The sequence below is a fragment of the Arachis hypogaea genome, chromosome 6 (assembly GCF_003086295.3).
Source record: "Arachis hypogaea cultivar Tifrunner chromosome 6, arahy.Tifrunner.gnm2.J5K5, whole genome shotgun sequence".
NCBI lineage: Eukaryota > Viridiplantae > Streptophyta > Magnoliopsida > Fabales > Fabaceae > Arachis > Arachis hypogaea.
Window position 1 is genome coordinate 112,360,782 of NC_092041.1, and position 20,160 is coordinate 112,380,941.

Genomic DNA, 20,160 nt, shown 5'->3' on the forward strand with positions numbered 1-20,160 from the left:
GAATACACTCCTCTTCTTCCAGGGTGACTCGTCTTGCAGCACGGTCTGATGTCCGCGTCTTCTTTTACCCCCCACCGCTTGCACCTTGCCCTGTGAGACGGGCACACCCTCCAATTGTCTCAGGATATCCCTGCCAGTCAATTTGGTAGGTGGGGATCTATCCTCTACTTTACCATCAAATCTAATCCGGTATTGTCTATATCTGTGATCGCGATTCAAGAAGCGACGATGACCCATATAACACCATTTCTGACTGAAGGTGAGTCGCCTAGTCTCGGCGTCCAAATTACACGTGGGGCAAGCTCTCCCGCCGTACGTATTCCAACCAGATAAATTGCCCAAGCCAGGAAAAGACCGCCACTCACCTGCGCCGCTATCCTTCGAATGAGCAGCGGTTATGGCCAATGCCACTATTTTGTCGCAGCTATCGTCCGCCTCTGCCGTAGTGATAGAACAAATCAAATGTAGAAAATGTAGCATCATTTTAGCATAATTGAAAGAAAGAAAATCTACACCAATTCTAATTAAACAAACGAAATCACAATCCTTCTAATAAAGTGTATCATTGTTACTAGCTCAACAATAATAACATAAAAAACAAGTTGCAAATAGACATAACCAAATATATTACTAACACACAAATTACCGTGTCCACAAATAGTGTGTCATCTTCACTCAGAGACGGAATATTAACGTCGGTGGAATTAGAATTGATCACTCACAAAAAATTATATTTAATTATTTTTTATTCTTGTTGGTAATAGTTGGCAGACTTAAGTCTTGGCAACGTATACTTTTCTTTTTATCATTCAATAACTTTTCTCACATTTTTTTTGTCTCACTTAATCTGTGTAAGATAAGAGATTATATTTTACCAAATAATTTTAAAAAATTGAAAGAATTCATTCTCAAATATAATTATATTTGAGTTTCACTTTATATTAAATTGAAAAGCCACTCTAGTGTGGCAAATAAATACATAGTAAAGTTTTTTGGCTTTTCATGGTAACATTTAATTCAATAGGTCAATAACTAATTTGTTATAGATCGTAATTCTATCTAAAATTTGCTGTTGACTAATAGTTTGCTACATATATAAAATAAGATCCAAACTCTTGATATTGAGCTAGTCAAAAAGAAGCCTGTTATGTAGTCAAAAATCCAGGACAAAAACGAGGAGATAAAAAAACGCTATTTGATTAAGTCGTTATCGCTAGTGAGTTAATCTTTTTGGTGTTTCTAACATGTCTCAATACTGAATTTGCCATGCCCAAATCTAATTTTTGTGTGTGTTTGAGTTTTTTTCTTTTATCTCAATTGGTTCACCGTTATCTTTTACTGTGATCATGATTATGGGATCGTCCTTGATATGCATATCGGGGATAAGATTAATATTTCATGCAGAATCCAAACAGTAGAGACATAAAGTGGCTACATTGAAATCTCTCAAAGCGATTTTAATGCGTTGTACATAAATCTGAATCTTGGGCAGATTTACGCGATGAAGATCCTCAATTCATGAGCATGTAATTTAACATGGAAAATGAAAAATGATGACATATGTACCTCTCCTTTCTAAGGCAACAAACGCGCAAGAAACTCTGTTTTCACAATGAGCCTCTTAGAATGTACGTAGATGTTTCATAATATAGCCTAAGAGTTGAATGTTAGAGGAAACTTGACTCTCTTATATTATTATTTCAGATACAAATAAAATAAAATCATAGATAAGCCTTTCAACATAGCTTTGTAGACTTGAAGTTGATGACATCTTGAATACAAGCATTCCTGAACAAAGTGACATCCAAATTCACCCGAACCAAGCGATAGCCACGGTCCCTAAACGCTTCAGGTGAATCCAGGGCAGTTCCAAACCTCCCTAAAAAGGGACCACCACCTTCTTTCCTTGCTGCACCCAACACCTTCTTCTCCACGCGATCCACCATCTCCATCACCCTCTCATCCTTTGGGTTCCTTAGGCACCCTATGCCCGCGCTAAGGTCCAGCGGTCCAACCATTATCATGTCAACACCCTCCACCGCCGCAATCTCTTCCGCACACTCCACTGCCTCCGGAGACTCCACCTGTCGGTATCAATAATACAAAAATTTGAGAATATGTTATCCACTTCCGCCACACCATAAAAAACAAGTTAGTGGGGCTTTGATTTTCTGTGAACTTTGAAATATTTATTGAATGGTGTGCCATACCTATCATGTATGTTTGGATAATTTGTGCCAAAATTAATTTGGCTTCATTATTTGAGTTTCTAAAAGTAAAAGCTATGCAACTATAATTTTTGTTTTCGCCATAACAAATAATAAACGAAAAAAATCTAGAAAACTAAATGTAGCTAATTAGAGTAAATTAGTTGAAAAATAGGTCTATTACCAAAAAAAAAATTATTATTCTAATTTTTAAAATTTTAAAATTAGAAATAAAAAAGAATTGACTTGAGTTGGTTTATATTGTTGTTGGCTCCTTAAAAATAATAATTTTTAATATTAAAAATTTTAAAAACTTATATTTAATATTTTATTTTTTAACCTATTTAATAAATATCTCTACCCAAACTCATTTTTTTATTATAAATCCAATGATATCCCATCCCTTATAAATTATTTTGTACATAAAACTCTTCAAAATAAATCACACTTACACACTGATCTATATGGCTATGTTTAGTTCTAAGGACAGAAATAAAACGAGACACTTAAGAACAAGTAGATACAAAGAACGTAGAAATAAAAATTAATATTTTTGTATTTTATTTAGTGATAAATTAAACACACAAAAATGATTAAAATTTAATTTATTTTTACTTTTTTCATACAAAAAAAATTAAAAATAAAAATATAATTATAAAAAATTAATAGAAATAATTAAAAAATAAATTATATCTCTTATTAATTTTTTATCCTTTTTATGATAAAAAAAATAAAATGATAAAAATTTAAGTATAGATAATTTTATGTGAAGTTGATAATTGAGAATCGTTAAATAAATTAACAGATTTGACTAAATTATTATCTAATAATGCTTAACTATTAATTTTACATGAAGTTAACTGTAGCTAAAATTTCACTTATATACTAATTTAGTGTATATCCATATTTCATCTATCAAATATAATTTTATATCTCTTCACAACTAAAAGCTTAAAATTCGACTTTATTATATTCTATTATTTTTTAGTTAGAATGGTTGGAATTGTATAATCATTAATTATTGACATTGATAATTCGCTTAAAGCAATTTGATTATAACTCAATTCATGACTATCATAGACTTAAAATTCATACTCTTCAGTGATAAACAATTTGTTAAACAACACTCAAGTTACCAGAAAAAATACACATTTCAAAATCCGTTTCTTTCGGATATATGTTTTCAATTACGAATCCAACAATAGATAAATCTATATTTTTGGTGACTTAAATAAGCTAAATACAAAAAAAGCCAGATAAATCTATATGCCATACAGGAACACATACTTCACAATCAATGCATTTATCAAAAAAATTAACTAACTAACTAATTTAAAATAAGTAACTAATTCAAGTGAGTAACAGTAAACATACAACATATTGATACCGACCTGGCATATGATGAGCAGGTCCTTCTGACAGTGGCCGTCGAGTCCAAAGCGGGATGCCCTCGCGGCGGGGCTCACAGGAGAACGGCAAAACGACACCGCTTTTGCGGCAGATTGGGGGTCTTGGATCATAGGGAACACAATTCCCTGGGCACCGAGGTCGATGGCCTTGCGGGCCCAGAAAGAGGAGCTGCTGTCGGGGACGCGGACGACGGCTGGGGTTTTGGCGGCGGCGAGTGCGTGGAGGCAGGGGAGGGCTTCTGGGAGGCCGCCGTGGCCGTGCTCCATGTCGATGAGGACGAAGTCAAAGTCGGCGAGTGCGGCTATCTCTGCGACGGTTGGGGAGAAGGTGAGGAGGGACATGCCGTAGACGACGTCGCCGTTTTGGATTCGGGACTTGAGAGTCGCTGAGGTGTTTTTTTTGGCGGTGTCCATGGTGTCACGGGTGAATTAGTGTGAGTGAGCCTGCTACTAAATAGATGAATCAAATAGTAAGCGAGTCAAACCCCAAAATGGTTCTTGAGATCGACGTTATGCATTAAAATCGTCCGTGAAATTTCAATTGCACCAATTACGTACCTAAGATTGAAAAAAATACACTATATTAGTCCTTGACTCATTTTTTATTAGCGACATGATGACATGGCATGATGATGTGGATTGTAAGTGACACGTGTCACTTCATGATTTAGCCACGTGTAATGGTATGATGTGGTGACCAATGACACGTGGCATGCTGACGTGGATGTTGTGCCACGTGTCACAATGTTATTTGGCCACGTGTCCGTTTGTGCCACGTGTCGCAACAGTATTCGTCCACGTGTTATCCATTATGTTATCGTTTTATATGCACCAAATTAATCCCTGACTTTGCATTAAGTGACTCATTTTAGCCCCTGAAATTAAATGTCGAGCACCAAATTAATCCCTTCACCAGTTTTTTCTCATTTTTTTCTATAAATTCAAAACTCTCAATATTTTTTAATGCATTAATTTCAATTCTATTTTTTCACATGTTCTTCAAATAAAAGTGTTTTTATAAAATATTTTTTCTCTTGCGAATACCCTAACCACCGACTTGGAGTTGACGTGAAGGCTTTTCAAGCACATTCACTACCATCTCCGACCTCTTTCAGTACTTTTATAAAATATTTTTTTCTTGCGGATACCCCTAATAACCGTCGTCTTAGAGTTGACGTAAAGGCATTTCAAGCTTCCCTCGTTATCATCTTCGGCCTCTTTCGTCTAGACAAAGATGGTAGTGAGAGTGCTTAAAGTGCCTTCAATCTAGCTCATTTATACATAACGAAAACGTGTATTCCATAAGAAAAAAAATGTTTATTTTAATTATTAATTTCTTGTTAAAAACACATGTTTTTTTATGAAAAAAATGTGTCTAATCAATCATATAATTATTTTTTTTATAATAACATACTTATATATTACAAAATTTACCAATGTTAAATTATTAAAAAAAATTATATAATTAAAACTAAAATCTTAAAAATTTTTATGAAAGCACTTGTATTTAAACGATATATGAAAAATTAGAATTGAAATTAGTGTATCCAAGATATTAAAATTTTAAATTTAAAGAAAATGAGAAAAAATTGGTGAAGGGACTAGTTTGGTGCACGACATTCAATTTCAGGGACTAAAATGAGTCACTTAATGCAAAGTGAGGGACTAATTTGGTGCATATAGAGTGATGATATAATGGATGACACGTGGACGAATACTGTTGCGACATGTGGCACAAACAGACACGCGGCCAAATAAAATTGTGACACGTGGCACAACCATCCACGTCAGCATGCCACGTGTCACTGGTCACCACATCATTATGCCATGTCATCACGTCGCTAATAAAAAATGGGCCAGGAACTAATATGGTGCATTTTTTTCAATCTCAGGGACGTAATTAGTGCAATTGGAATCTCAAGGACGATTTTAGTGCATAACGCCAATCTCAGGGACCATTTTGAAATTTAACTCAATAGTAAACATATGTGAGAGTTTATGTGTATATTTTTTTTATATTATCAACAAAAATTTTATAAAATATATTGATTATGCTATAAAATTCTATAAAATATATTATGCTAGGTAAATATTAAAATTAGCTACTAAAATTAATTATTAATATAAAATATATGTTAAAATATAATATATATTAAAAATAAATTAAATTATATATTTATATATAAATATATTAGTAATTGATTTTAGTATGATTTTTATGTATAAATAATATTTTAAAAAATATATATATATAGAAAAAGTACTGCATTTGATTTATTTTTGTTTCTATAATTTTTATCGAGTTAAATAAACAAATTTCATGTAATTCGTATCCGATTGAGTACGATTGGGCTTTTTGAATCATGATTCGTGAGGGCTGAGCTTATGATTTAAGGATTTCATGCAAAGTTCGTAGCCAATGGCCCAAGCTATCAGGTATTTAGGCCCATGAGACAAGTTGCTTTTGTATTTCTGTGTATGAATCAATATTTGTATTTGTTTTGTACACCAAAAAAAAATTTGTATTTGTTTTTTCCTATATTTTTTAATTTTAATCAAACCTTTTATTTAATGGGAGTTTGCTAAGCTGAAATCGACCCAGTAGTGTTGGGAACAATAGTAGGTAATCGAATATTAAAAAGTTCTGTTAAGGATGAGATATAAGTGTTTATCATAAGCAAAAGCAAGAACAGAAGATGAAAATGCAGTTGAATAGATGGTGGAGGGTGCCAGCCTACAAATGGCACCCAAGACGCCATGAGAACTATAGTTTGGAATTGTCGGGATTTGGAGAGATCCCTGACAATTCACACCTTAAAAGGGATCTGTAAATCTCACTCCCCCGAGATTGTGTTTATAAGTGAAACAAAGAACCAATCTCGACAGGTGGAAGCAAAATTTCGGGTATGCGGCTACGAAAACTGGCATATTGTTAACCCGGCAGGAGTGGCAGGAGGACTTGTGCTAGCTTGGAAGGACAGCATCAGTGTTCAAATTATTAGCAGTGGAGAATTCTTTGTGGCAGCCGAAATTAAGGAAGTCGGAAGCAGTGAGGTATGGGCGTTCATTGGTGTCCATTTGAGTTGTTCAGAACAAATTCGATCCTTACAGTTTGAGGAGCTTATAACAATGAGCCAACACATGGAAGAAAAAGTGGTAATAGCAGGCGATTTTAATGCTATAACAAGCCAAGCGGAAAAGGAGGGTGGAGGCCAAAAATCAGCAACCACCATTGCAACATTCACTAATTTTATTGACAGTAACGAATTGGTGGATATTGGAATGGTGGGGCACCCTTTCACGTGGACAAATCGAAGACAAGGAGAGGATTTGGTGAAGGAGAGGCTTGACCACTATTTAGTTGGGATGGAATGGAAGATGAAGTTTCCGAATGCAGTGGTACACAGGCTCACAGAGTCAGGCTCGGATCATGCTCCAATTTTGATGGAAACCGAACCTCAATCCTGGCATAGTAAAAGGCGGTTTAAATACCAGGAACGTTGGTGTGGAGAAGAGGATGTCAAGAGAATTGTCAGTGAAGTATGGAGAATGAAAGTTGTAGGCTCGGCTATGTTCTCCTTGGCCCAAAAGTTGAAAGTTTGTAGACATAGACTAGTTTAATGGCAGAAAACTCACAAAGCAAACTCCCGGAAAGAAATTGAGGATCTTCAAGCTAAACTAGAGGAGTTGCGGGTGGCTGGAATCAATGGGGGAGAGGAGGTTACCAGTTTGGAAGAGAAGTTGGAGCTGGCATATTTGAAAGAAGAGAGCTATTGGCGAGAAAAATCTAGAATCAAGTGGCTAAAAGAAGGAGATCAGAACACTAGATTCTTTCACCAGAAATTTCAATCAAGGATGCGAAGGAACAGAATTTGGAGATTAGTGGGAGGGACAATGAGATTGCATCGAAACCGGAGGATATTGCAAAGGTAGCTGAGGAATACTTTTGCGATATTTTTACTTCTTCTTGTTCGGCTGATCCGAATCCATACTTAGAGGATTTGGAGTCTAAGGTTACAGCTTCCATGAACCGTAGGCTCCAAAGGCCAGTAACTATGGACGAGGTCAAAAGAGCTACATTTAGTGTTCATGCTCAGGGTGCTCCTGGTGATGACGGGTTTACAGCTAAGTTTTTTCACTTTTTCTGGGATATAGTTGGAGGTGACGTTTTTAAGGCAGTGAGAAGTTTCTTTCACAGTGGCAGAATTTTAAAAAGCTTCAATCATACTCAAATTTGTTTGATTCCAAAGGTGCCAGATGCCAGTGACATGACTCAGGTACGACCGATCAGTTTGTCTTCAGTTGTGTATAAAATTATTTCTAAAGTTATGGTGCACTGATTACAAGGTATTATGAATAAAATTATAAGTCCAAATCAGAGTGCGTTTCTCAAAGGAAGACTCATTTCAGATAATATTCTAATTGCCCACGAATGTATGCACTATTTGAAAAATAAGAGAAGTGGGGCAGAGCATGAGATGGCTATTAAACTAGACATGAGCAAGGCTTATGATAGGGTTGAATGGAATTTTTTATGGTATATTATGGATAAGCTGGGGTTTGATGCTAAATGGATTAACTAGACTAAGGAATTGGTAACGACTGTTTCTTACTCTGTTGTTGTGGAAGGTCAACCATTTGGCTATTTTAGGCCAAATAGGGGCATCCGACAGGGTGACCCCCTATCTCCATATCTCTTTCTTTTTTGTGCAGAAGGACTTTCCTTCTTGCTACACAAGACAGAGCAAAACAGATTAATTCAAGGAGTTCAAGTTAATCGGAGATGCCAAACAATTAATCACCTTTTGTTTGCTGATGATTCAATCCTTTTTTGCAAGAGCGCACCTAATACAAGCCAAAGCATTCTAGAATTGCTAGAGACCTATGAGGGTTTTAGTGGGCAAAAAGTCAATTTGAATAAGTCGGCTATCTTTTTTAGTCACAACACTCCTCAGAACACAAGACTAGCAGTTGCTCAGACACTAAATATTGAACATATCGGAGCACAAGACAAATACCTGGGACTGCCCTCTATAGTTCAAAAATCAAAGAAAGCAACATTTGGAGCTATCAAGGATAAAGTTCAGAAGAGGATTATGGATTGGAAAAGAAGTATATTGTCATTAGGTGGCAGGCACACGCTGTTGAGAGCGGTGGGGGAGGCGATTCCTATTTATACACTCTCTTGTTTCAAGCTCCCGGACACGCTGTTGACTGAGATTCATAGCATGCTCTCGCAATTTTGGTGGGGTCAAAAAGGCGCAGAACGAAGCATGGTTTGGATTAAATGGGACACAATGACGAGACCAAAGAAAGATGGAGGGCTGGGAATCAAGGATCTAAGGGCGCAAAATTTGGCTTTATTGGGCAAGCAATGTTGGCGTCTAATGAAATACCCTAATTCTACTATATCAAGAATGCTCAAAGCTAAATATTTCAGATATACAGATTTCCTACATGTAGAGATAGGAAGCGTACCGTCGTGGGGTTGGAGAAGTGTTCTTGAAGGGCGCAAGGTGATCGAGAAAGGCTTGTTATGGAAAATAGGCTCTGGCACTAATGTTCGCATCTTCCATGACCCCTGGCTCCCACCACCAGTGCCCCTTAATGTCCCTCAAAATGCACTCACAATCCCGCCAAATATGCAAGTGTATTACGTTAGTGCATTACTAAATCCTGATAGAAGTTGGAATAAAAATCTGATTGAGTCGATTTTTTCAGTTGATATATGCAATAAAATTTTTTCAATCAAACCAACAGAGGAGGAGGATGAAGTTAATTGGTGCTGGACAAAATCTGGTATATATGAAGTTGGGTCAGGATACAAAATTGCTTATGGATTCTTTCATTCTCCTACTTCATTGAGGTCCCAGAACATACACAACAGAGTCTGGAATAGCATTTGGGAATTGAAATTACCACATAAAATTAAGATTTTTCTATGGAAAAGTCTTCATGAAAAGCTTCCAGTGTTGCAACAAGTTCACAGCTGGTTCGCATCCACTCCTGCCACTTGTCCAAGATGCATGTTGAAGGCTGAATCAATTTCTCATGCTTTGTTCCAATGCCCCCTGTCTTCAATAATATGGAGCCTAAACTTAATAACCCCTGACCTATGGATGAGAGAAGAAGAAACTTTTTTCAATTGGTGGCAACGAGTCTTATCCTGGGCAGCGGCTCAATTCGACGGTAGACAAAAGACCCTCCTCATAGCGGCACTGTGTTGGAGCACTTGGAAAGCGAGGAATCGGTGTGTTTTTGAGAAGGTAATAAGCCCAGCACCAGAGATAGTGAAAGAAGCTAGCAATTTAGTGCGTGAACTCGTGAACCATACCTGATAGATGCTACTTTTTCTTTACTCTTACTTTACTCTTCTTTAAGCTCTTAGTCTTTCAGTCACAGCTGATGATAAATGGAAATACCCAATTCTTTTGTACTTCCTTATGAAAACATTTTTATTTTATATTAATAAAATAATATTTATCTTTAGAAAAAAAGTAACTAGTATTTAGACTTACCTGTTGATGAATACGTCAATAAAATAAGTTAATTCTTTTAAAATTAATTTTATATAATTGCGACTCCACATGCACTTTTATATTTATCCAACAATATATATAGTAAGTGCACATCAAAATCAATTACTAATATTAAATATATAATAAAACATAAAATATTTATAAAAAAACAAATTAAACAATACATATATATCGTGAATAATTTTAATATTTTTTTATCTATTTGGCCACTTTTCTATTATCGTTAAGTCACGTTAACTTTTTTTAAATAAAAAGTAAAAGTAACATAACCTAAATGAGCTGCGTTTTGTTATTTTTTTTTATTTTAGATTTTTTCTCCTTTTTTTTTTTATTAAATGTAAAAAGAGGTACAATTGCATCCTTAAGCATTTATGCTTGGCAAAGTACATGCCTAATAAATAAACTTAATTATCTACCCATATTCCGTTAAGGATCATTTTCCAATAATTCAGATGACATAAAAGGTGGAAAATAGATTCCCTCAAATTTTTTAAATATTTGAAAAAATAAAGTGTCATTTTTTATCATTAATTTTATAAGTGAGACCAAAATTAAATATGAGAGAAAGAAAAATAAAGAATGAAAGATTATAATTGACACCATCTATTTTTTTTTTACGGAAGAGGATTTACTCCCCTAAAAAGAGTACATGCAATAAATACAATTTTGTTAGATAAACAACAAAAATATAAATAATGTGAATAATGGACTATACTTTAGATTCACTAAACATAATAAATCTAATTATTTATCTTTATCCGTTCCAGGTATACAACTTTTTTATTATTTTATTTTCACTGCAGTCACTCTATTCTCTCTCTCCTGTCACGCCGTTAATATTGCCGGCAACGCCAGGCTTCAGCCCTGCAATAAAAAAGACGCTTATTATTTTTTATGTGTGAGAGAGAAAAGTGTATAACAAGAAGTTGTGACCAGAAATGTGTTTCACATTGGTATGGGATGTACAAATCGGATGCACCGATTTATTTATTTATTTTTTTAAACAAACAATCACAAATCGGACGGTCCAATTTGTGATTTCGAAAATAAAAAAAATTTTAATGTTGAAATCGGACCGTCCGATTTTTATTTTAAAAAATAAAAAAAATAAAAATACAAAACGGACCCTCCGATTTGTAGTTTATTTTTTTTCCAAACAAATCGGACCCTCCGATTTGTAGTTTATTTTTCTCTTCAAACAAATCGGACCGTCCGATTTGAATAAAACACCATATCAAAAAAAAAAAAAAACCTAATCTTCCAATAATAATGTATTACACATATATTTAATCAATATAAAAAAATTAGCCTAAAAAAGAACATTCATGTACAATAAAAAGAAATATTTACCAAATTTAAAAGAAACATCTACAAAAATTTATACTAAAAAATATCTATGTACAATAAAAAAACATCCACCAAAACAAAATAACATTAGAAAAAAGTGAAGGTTATTCATAGAGAAAGAACTATTTATTTCAAAAGAAACATCCAAATCACAACGAAAAATATCCAAATTACAAGAAAAATAAGAGAATGACAGAAGAAAAAGATCTGCATGGTGTCCGACTTGTATGCGCGGCAATTATGGAGAGAGGAGCAGTGGTCCGTGAGGCTATGTGACATTATTGATGGAGGGTGGATGGTGTACCGCGTTGCGGAAGGAGGTGCCTTTGCGCCGCGATGGATGCAGCACCGGTGGTCCGTGAGGCTGCGCGACGCAAATGATGGGGTAGGGTGGATGCCACTGCGCGTCATGGAAGGAGGTGTCTCTGTGCTCGGAGCCGCAACGCGATGAAGGATGGAGCGTCAACGATCGGTGGCGTTGTACGTGGCGGTGCCCTCCGGGATCGTGAGACAGCAGCGGCATGGAGATTGTGAGACAGCGGAAGCGGCGTCATAAGAAAAAATGGGACGTGGTACGAGGGTGCGATGAGAGGAAACGGAACGTGTGGTATGAGGATATATTTAGAAAAGGTTACGTTGGTAATCATAATGATTCAAATTTAAAAATATGATTATTTTTAATTAATTAAAAATTTGATTTTTAAAATTAATTTAATATTTTTTAATTTGTTATTTATGTTATTCAAAATGAATGTTGTTCTTTTATATTTGAGTTATGCTACGTATACAAGAAAATTAGTCATTAAAGTTAGTCATCAGTATAAAATACATGCTAAAATATAAATACACATTGAAAATAAATTAAACCACATACGTATTTATACATAAATACTAAATACATTAGTGACTGATTTTAGTGACTAATTTTAGTATATAAATAATATTTTTACCTATATTTTCTCTAAGAACAATGCTAGGGAACCAAAAGGGTATTAGCCAAAAACCAGCCAAAATACCTTTGGGTGAATCCAAAATCTCTACGAGTTAATATATATAGATGTTTCTTCTACTAAGTATCAGAATGTTTATTTTTCATACTAAATGGATGTTCTTTTATATATTTTTCGAATTTTTTGTATTGCAAATGTGAATGTTTCTATTTCTTTAAGAATTTCATATTTTTTTTAAAATTTTATAGATATTTAATTTTTTTCTAAAATATAACTAGATATTTCTTTTGTTAAGTATTAGGATATTTTTTTCATATTAAATAAATATTTTTTTTATATATTTCACACAAATTGCCACTAATTATTTTTCTAAGACTTTGATATTTCGGATCTGCAGCGAGGAAGTTCAAGAGGAGATTCCGACCGTGCTGATAGAGTGTTGAACCAACTACTAACATAGATGGATGGAATGTCTGTTAAGAAAATAGTGTTCATCATTGGAGCGACAAATAGACCTGACATTATAGACCCTGCATTGTTTCGGCCAGGACGTCTTGACCAATTGATATACATTCCTTTACCGGATGAGAGTTCACGCTCCAGATCTTCAAGACGTGCTTGAGGAAGTCACCAATCTCGAAGGACGTCAATCTTTCGGCTCTTGCTTGTTATACACATGGATTTAGCGGTACAGACATTACTGAGATATCATCACGAACTCTCGATCTGGTAAAGACAGTTTCGACTGGAAGTGAAAGCGGAGTGGGTCGCGGTGGAAAGGCGGAGAGAGCCTGACAGTGAGAGAGAGAGAGGTCTATATGTGTGATTGTTGGAGATGAATAGGTTAATGTGAGAGAAAAGAGAAAGATTTTTATAAATTTTAATTAAGTTTACTTAATCAATTTTAAATTTTTTAAATTTTAAATTTAAAAAATTTAAAATTAATTATTAATATAAATTAATATAATTTTATTTAGTTTTTGCCTCGTGTTCCATATACTTTTTCTTTCTCTAATGCATATCAAAAGAACAATCAAGGTGCAACGCGTCCAGTGTGTTTTATACTAATTATTATTTCTTTTTCTACAATTCCTAATCTGCATATATATATATATATATATGTTGTTAAAGAATAAGTTCTCATGATTAATAGATATAAATGTATTAATTTTCAAATACATGGCTGCTCTTTGCTAATAATGCAGGGATCTAAATTGTGCACATAAACGTGAACCATTTCCACGTGTGAATGTGTGATGAAGTTGTTTAGCTAAATCAACAAGTTAATGAGTCACGTAAGCAATAACCATATGCTTGGCTGTTTTTAATGACTAAATTATCTAACTCTGGCCGATTCAACATTTTCGAAGTATTAAGAGACTTAAAACATTTGGATTAGTCAGCGTATGTATGCTGATTGTAATTATGGATTCACATGACACATGCAAATAGAAAAGAGAGAAAGAACATGCACATATTTTAACACCTAAGTCTTTCTGACATGTATACTTGTACAGTTAGTTAAGTTCACACATTCCGGTCCTGTTCGAGTACGAGCACATCTAGATTTATTACCATGCACCCTCAATCAAAACTCACCATATCAGACAATTCTAAGTATCTTAACGTGGACCCCACAGGAAGCTTCCCTGATCCACACGATTAGCTGGCCAGCAGTAACGACAGCATTTGTACTGTACACTATAGTGTAAGCACATGTACACATACCATGTGCCTTGTTTCTTAAGCTTTTCGAGTTCATTCGGCTTTTGTTTCTTTGCCTGTTTTCTTGCACAAACATACTTAGTACTACTAAGTACTGATAATAAAGAAACGTCCCACGTTTATTTTGCTTAGGGGTGTTCATGGCCGGAGCGATCCGAATCCGGCCTCGAATCCTTTAGAGAGTAGAGACTAATTTAATGTGATTTTACTAGGTTTAAGGTTGGGTAAGGATTTTAAAAATAGATCTAGTCATTATTTTGAGTCGGGTCCAAATTATAGTTCGGGTCACTCGAATTCGGTCTGATAATCCGGTCATCATATACAATTAATATTTTGTATTATTAGTGATGGATGATGGCTATTTTTATGTGGAATTTAAGTATTGTAAATCTTAATATTTTGTGTTATTAGTCATTATAAAACTATAAATTAATGTTTTATGTTTAAAAGGCATAATATTGTGTTATTTGTATTGATTTAAATATTTGGTGTTATTAGACAATATTAGTATTGATTGTGGTTATGGTTTAATTTTAGGGAATTGTTGGTTCTTGTTATATTTTTCTAAGTGAATTTTATCATGTCAAATAATGGTTGAAGTCTTTAAAATTTGGATATTTTCACATGCTAGCTTACAAAAAAGTAATGTTAACGGCCCGGTTTTTACCCAATATAATCGTGGCGCGAAAATGTGTATGTTTCATCGGGTTTAGGTCGAATTCGGGTCTAACAAATAGATCTAGTGTATATTTCGGATCGATTATGAATCACATCAAACTTATTTTCACCCGACCCATGAACACCCCTAAATTTTTTCTAAAGTATTGTCTTACTTGAGCGATCAGCTGAATGAATATTATCATTTTTGTCTACACGTTATCAATACTAATTTACATTTATATTTACATAAATTTTATATACAAAAAATATATAATTTATATTTATATTATCAAAATTTACATATATAAATTAAACTCACATTTTTAGAATTTATACGTATTAATTAATAAAATTTATTTATTAAAAATAATTTAATATTTAAATTAATTAAATAATAATAAAAATTATTAAAAATTATTAGTCTCAAAATTTTTTTGTAAGTGGCTATTTATCCAAAGATGATATTTGAAACTTTAGATGAAAATTAAATTAAAGGTAAAGTATTAAATTGGTCTCCTATATTTGGGTATAATTCTGTTTTGGTCTTTAAAGTTTAAAGTGTTCTATTTAAATAAAAAAAGTTTTATTTAGCTTCAATGTAGTCCTACCGTGAGGTCAAAATTAAATAATTAACGGTATGTCCTACATGACAGTAGTATAAGAATAAGATCAATAATCTGGAGAACAAGTACAAGTTCGAGAGGCACAAAATCAATTATGGATGCATCAATATATTTATTTATTATTTTTATTACAATTTAAATGAAATATTTTTTATAGAACTAAGGAGAATGATAAATAAATATATTGATGTATTCACATTTGATTTTGTGTCTTTGGAACTTGTACTTGTTTTTCAGATTATTGACTTTATTCTTGTACTGCTGTCATGTAGGACATTTCGTTAATTATTTAATTTTGACCTCACGGTGGGACTAAATTGAAGCTAAATGAAACTTTTTTAGATTCAAATAGGATACTTTAAACCTTGAGTCTTAAGAACCAAAATAGGATTACACCAAAACATAGGAGACCAATTTAATACTTTATCCAATAAAATATATTAAATTATTCAATAAAATTTATTTATTATTTTTATATAAAAATTAAACAACTTTACATGAGTGATCACCTAAAAACAAAATACTAAATAGAAATTAGTTTTATGGAGCGAGAAAAATAAATTATATAGTGCTAAAACATATTTAGAAGATATTAATCAATGTCATTGTGTAATTCAGTAAAAAGTGAAAAAATTGTGATAGTAAAGATATATATTGTAAAGAAAAATATCAAAATTATTATTAGGTGAAGTTTTTCTGAATATAAATAAGATTTTGAATTAATTAATGCTTTATCCGTAACATTTCTTTTAAATATATAACTTCTAATTATATCCAGATAACAAAAAGTTACATATGTTGTCTGACATTTTTTCGTAATACATTTTAATATTTTAATATTTATTATTAAACAACTTCAGAATCAGCCACCAAAAAAAGAAACAACTTCAGAATCAATTGTTCTTTTCTATAATGATACAAATAATATATTATCAAATTGATTTGTACACCGTGGCACAAAACTTATTAAGCATTTTGAAAGATTACTTAATAGTACACATATTTATAGAAAATTTATAACTAAGAAAAGTTCTTTAAAGCATTAAGTTTTGATATATTCTATATAAAATCCATCTAAATCAAACCCAAAAAACATGCCTTTTGTCTCTTAAATTTTTTAATTTTCTTAACAATATTTCTAATTTTTTATTTATTTTAATTTTATTTCTAATTTCTTAAATAATACTTTCCACCTCTTTATTTATGAAATACAAATTTAAAATAACATACTCTTTCTAATTTTTTTTTCAAGGTAAAAAGATATTCATTAAAATATCAAATTGAATACAAGGAGTTCGATTCTATCTTGGACATCAAAAGCCACTTTTTGAAATGGGGCTTCCCAAAAAATTTTTATAACTAAGGAAAGATTTTAATAAAACAGCAGAAAAAAAAGAAAGGAAATAAGAAAGAGAAATAAGAAAGAGAAGAGAGAAAGGAACAGGCATGCTAAAGCCTCGTTCTTGTTTAGACTTTCTGTGACAATTTCATGGCTTGTTCCAGAATTCGTTGAGGAGAAATAATATTGTTCTCAAAGATCTTTAAGTTTCTGACTCTTCAGTTCACTCAGCACAAAACTGCCGCAAGTACTACATTCTTCGTTCCCTGTGTCGTATGATTCGACTGGTGTACCACATGTGACCACCACTTCCAGAACATCTGAGTTTCCAATGCTTGGATCAAGTGGTTAACCGGTGGAAGCTGCCATGTTTGGTTTGCAAGGTGGCACTGGATTAAGCAGTGGTTGACTGATTCTTCCGCTTCTTCACACCTAGGGCAGACATTTGGGATGTTGTGGAATCTTTTATTCAGTCTTCCTCTCACAGCAAGTCCATCATGGCAAGCATTCCAAATGAACACTTTTATTTTTGGGGCGCATCGCAAGCTCCAGAGGGCTTTCCACATCTTTTTATCTCTGCACACTTTCGGTAATTGCTCCATGGGTGGGTGAAAAAAGTGGTACGCAATTTTGTAACCCGTGGCTACTGAGTATGTCCCAGATGCTTCTCTGGCCCAGGTTAATCTATCCTCTCCTTCTTCGATTTCTGTCTGTAATATTCTAGTTGCAATATCTGGATCAAAGTTTGTTGTTATTGTGTGTTCATCCCATTGCCTGTTGTTGTTAATGAGTTGATTGACCCATTCTAGTTGAGTATTAGGGATCTGATTTTGCACAGTAGCAATAGGTAATGAGTTTTTGATCCAAGGGTCTTCAAGAATTCGCACTGAGTTCCCCCGACCAATTTTCCATAGCAGACCTTTCTCCAAAACCTTCCTCCCTTCAAGTAGGCTCCTCCAAGCCCAGGATGAATTGTGACCTGTCTCAGCTTTCAAGAAAGTAGAATACCTGAAATATCTTCCTTTGTAAAGCTTACTAACTAGTGAATCGAGTTTAGTGGCTATTCTCCATCCTTGTTTGGCTAGCATCGCTAAATTAAATGCTTTTAGATCCTTGAATCCCAGGCCTCCTTGGTTCTTCTCTCTACTAATAACATCCCATTTAATCCACCACTGTTTCCTTTCCGAACCCTTTTGCCCTCACCAAAAATTCATTATCTTCCTTTGAACTTCCTCTAATAAGGAATCAGTAATCTGAAACAACTCAGAGTATAAAGTGGAACAGCTGTTGCTACTGCCTTAACAAGCACTTCTCTTCCGCTTACCGAGAGCAAGGATCTTTTCTAGTTTTGCAATCTTTTTTCTACTTTATCTTTGATATAGTTGAAGGTGTTTTTCTTATACCGCTGTATAACCGCAGACAATCCCAAGTATTTGTCTTGGGCACCAACATGGGGGATATCCATTCTTTGCACTAGATCGTCTCTGACTTGCGGGGGTGTTTTTGCTAAAAAAACAGGATGATTTATTAAAATTTATTTACTGTCCACTTAGCTCATTATAATTTTGTAGTACTTGAATCAGATTTTGGCATGCATTCTCGTTTGCTTTGCAAAATAGAATCGAGTCGTCCGCGAATAACAGGTGGCTGATTGCCGGGCATCTACTGTTAATCCTCAATCCTGAGATTTCTAATCTCTGTTCTCCTCTGTGGAGCAGATGGGAGAGCCCTTCTGCACAAATAAGAAAAAGATAGTGAAAAATAGGGTCGCCTTGTCGCAACCCCCTGCATAGTTTGAAAAAATCATGTGGTTGACCATCCACAGTAACAGAGTAGGATACAGTAGTTACACACTCCTTCATCCACCTAATCCACTGATTGCAGAAACCCAACTTCTTCATTACTTCCCAAACAAAACACCACTTTACCCTATCGTACGCTTTGCTCATATCAATCTTCAAAGCTACTTCATAATCACCTCCTCTCTGATTTTTTTTAAAAAATGCACCAGCTCATGAGCAATTAGGGTATTATCACTAATTAGTCGACTTTTAATAAAAGCACTTTGATTTTCACTAATCACCTTGTTTAAAACTTCCTGCATACGGTGAACCAGTACTTTCGAAATAATTTTATAAAAAACACAACTCAAACTGATTGGTCTAATCTGTGACATAGTGTCAGCATGTGGAACCTTAAGAATTAAACAAATATGAGTATGATTGAAACTCCTTAACATTCTCCCACCACAAAAGAAACTTGAGACCGCCTCTATCACATCTTTTTTTATGATATTCCAAAAGAATTGGAAGAATTTACCTGTGAAACCATTATCACCCGGAGCTAAAAAAGGGTTGATGGAGAAGGTAGCTTTCTTGATTTCCTCCTCTGTGACCCTCTTTGTAAGCCTCCTGTTAGTCTCTTCATCCACTCTCCTTTCCATCTCCTCCAAATCCTCTGTAGCCCTTCTCGGATTAGAAGTGGAGAAAAGCTCACTGAAGTATACTTGAGCAATGTGTGCCATGCCTTCCGGATCAGTTGTGTAGGAACCTGAATTGTCTCGGAGTCTATGTATCTTATTTTTTCAGTTTCTGTTCTAAAATTTTGCATGAAAAAATTTTGTATTCTGGTCCCCCCATTGTAGCTATTGCACCCTAGATTTCTCCTTCCAGTATCTCTCCTCTAGTTCGTAAGCATCTGTTAATTCGGCCTCTAAAAATTGAATTCTCCTCTTCTCTGCCAACTCCTCTTTTAGCCTTCTCCACTTCTAGCTTTTCTCTTATCTCAGTAATTTTTTTTTTTTGCGAATTGTGATTATTACTCCTCTGCCACTCAACAAGAAAATGTTTGCATTTTTTTAGTTTGCAGCATAACTTATACATTGGTGAGCCATCCATTTGCAGCTGCCATGTTTCCTTTACAATCCTTATAACTTCTTCTTGCTCACACCACCTTTCTTGAAAACGAAACCTTCTTTTAGCTCTTCTCTCTTCACTGTCTGACTGAAGCAAAAGAGGGCAGTGATCTGATCCTGTATCTTCTAGATGGATGATTTGTGCATTTGGGTAGTCTAGTCTCAGCTGCGTTGAAGTTAAGCATCTATCTAATCTTTCTCTAATAATTTCTCCATCATATTGCTTATTGCTCCAAGTGAATTTGCTCCCCACTAATAAAATTGTTAAACGCCTCCATAGAAGATGCCGATTTCATTCTCCCACCCTCTTTTTCATGATGAGCAATTATTGCATTAAAGTTACCTATGACCATGAAATAAGGGTTTCCTCTCCTCTTTTGATCATCTCCATAATCACTTCGTACTGAGCAGTCTTACGGTTGTCATCATTGTGAAGGTGAACTGTAG

At 34.2% G+C, this 20,160-nt stretch overlaps 3 protein-coding genes across 3 annotated transcripts; 1 reads left to right on the forward strand and 2 right to left on the reverse strand.

Annotated features, from left to right (window-relative positions):
• Positions 1 to 1,506: 1,506 nt before the first annotated feature.
• On the reverse strand, positions 1,507 to 4,161 carry LOC112755768 (uncharacterized). Its single transcript, XM_025804065.2, has 2 exons — positions 3,599 to 4,161; positions 1,507 to 2,084 (listed from the first exon to the last, which is right to left on the reverse strand). Exons 1-2 carry the CDS (start codon positions 4,028 to 4,030, stop codon positions 1,737 to 1,739), a joined length of 780 nt encoding a protein of 259 aa, XP_025659850.1. The 5' UTR covers positions 4,031 to 4,161; the 3' UTR covers positions 1,507 to 1,736.
• Positions 4,162 to 6,373: 2,212 nt separating this feature from the next.
• On the forward strand, positions 6,374 to 13,247 carry LOC112757827 (uncharacterized). The gene is made up of 5 exons (XM_025806380.1): positions 6,374 to 7,156; positions 7,244 to 7,366; positions 7,471 to 7,893; positions 8,455 to 9,273; positions 13,056 to 13,247. Exons 1-5 carry the CDS (start codon positions 6,374 to 6,376, stop codon positions 13,245 to 13,247), a joined length of 2,340 nt encoding a protein of 779 aa, XP_025662165.1.
• Positions 13,248 to 17,026: 3,779 nt separating this feature from the next.
• On the reverse strand, positions 17,027 to 17,887 carry LOC140173772 (uncharacterized). The gene has a single exon (XM_072198354.1). The coding sequence runs from the start codon at positions 17,885 to 17,887 to the stop codon at positions 17,027 to 17,029; it is 861 nt and encodes a 286-aa protein (XP_072054455.1).
• Between the last annotated feature and the right edge of the window lie 2,273 nt (positions 17,888 to 20,160).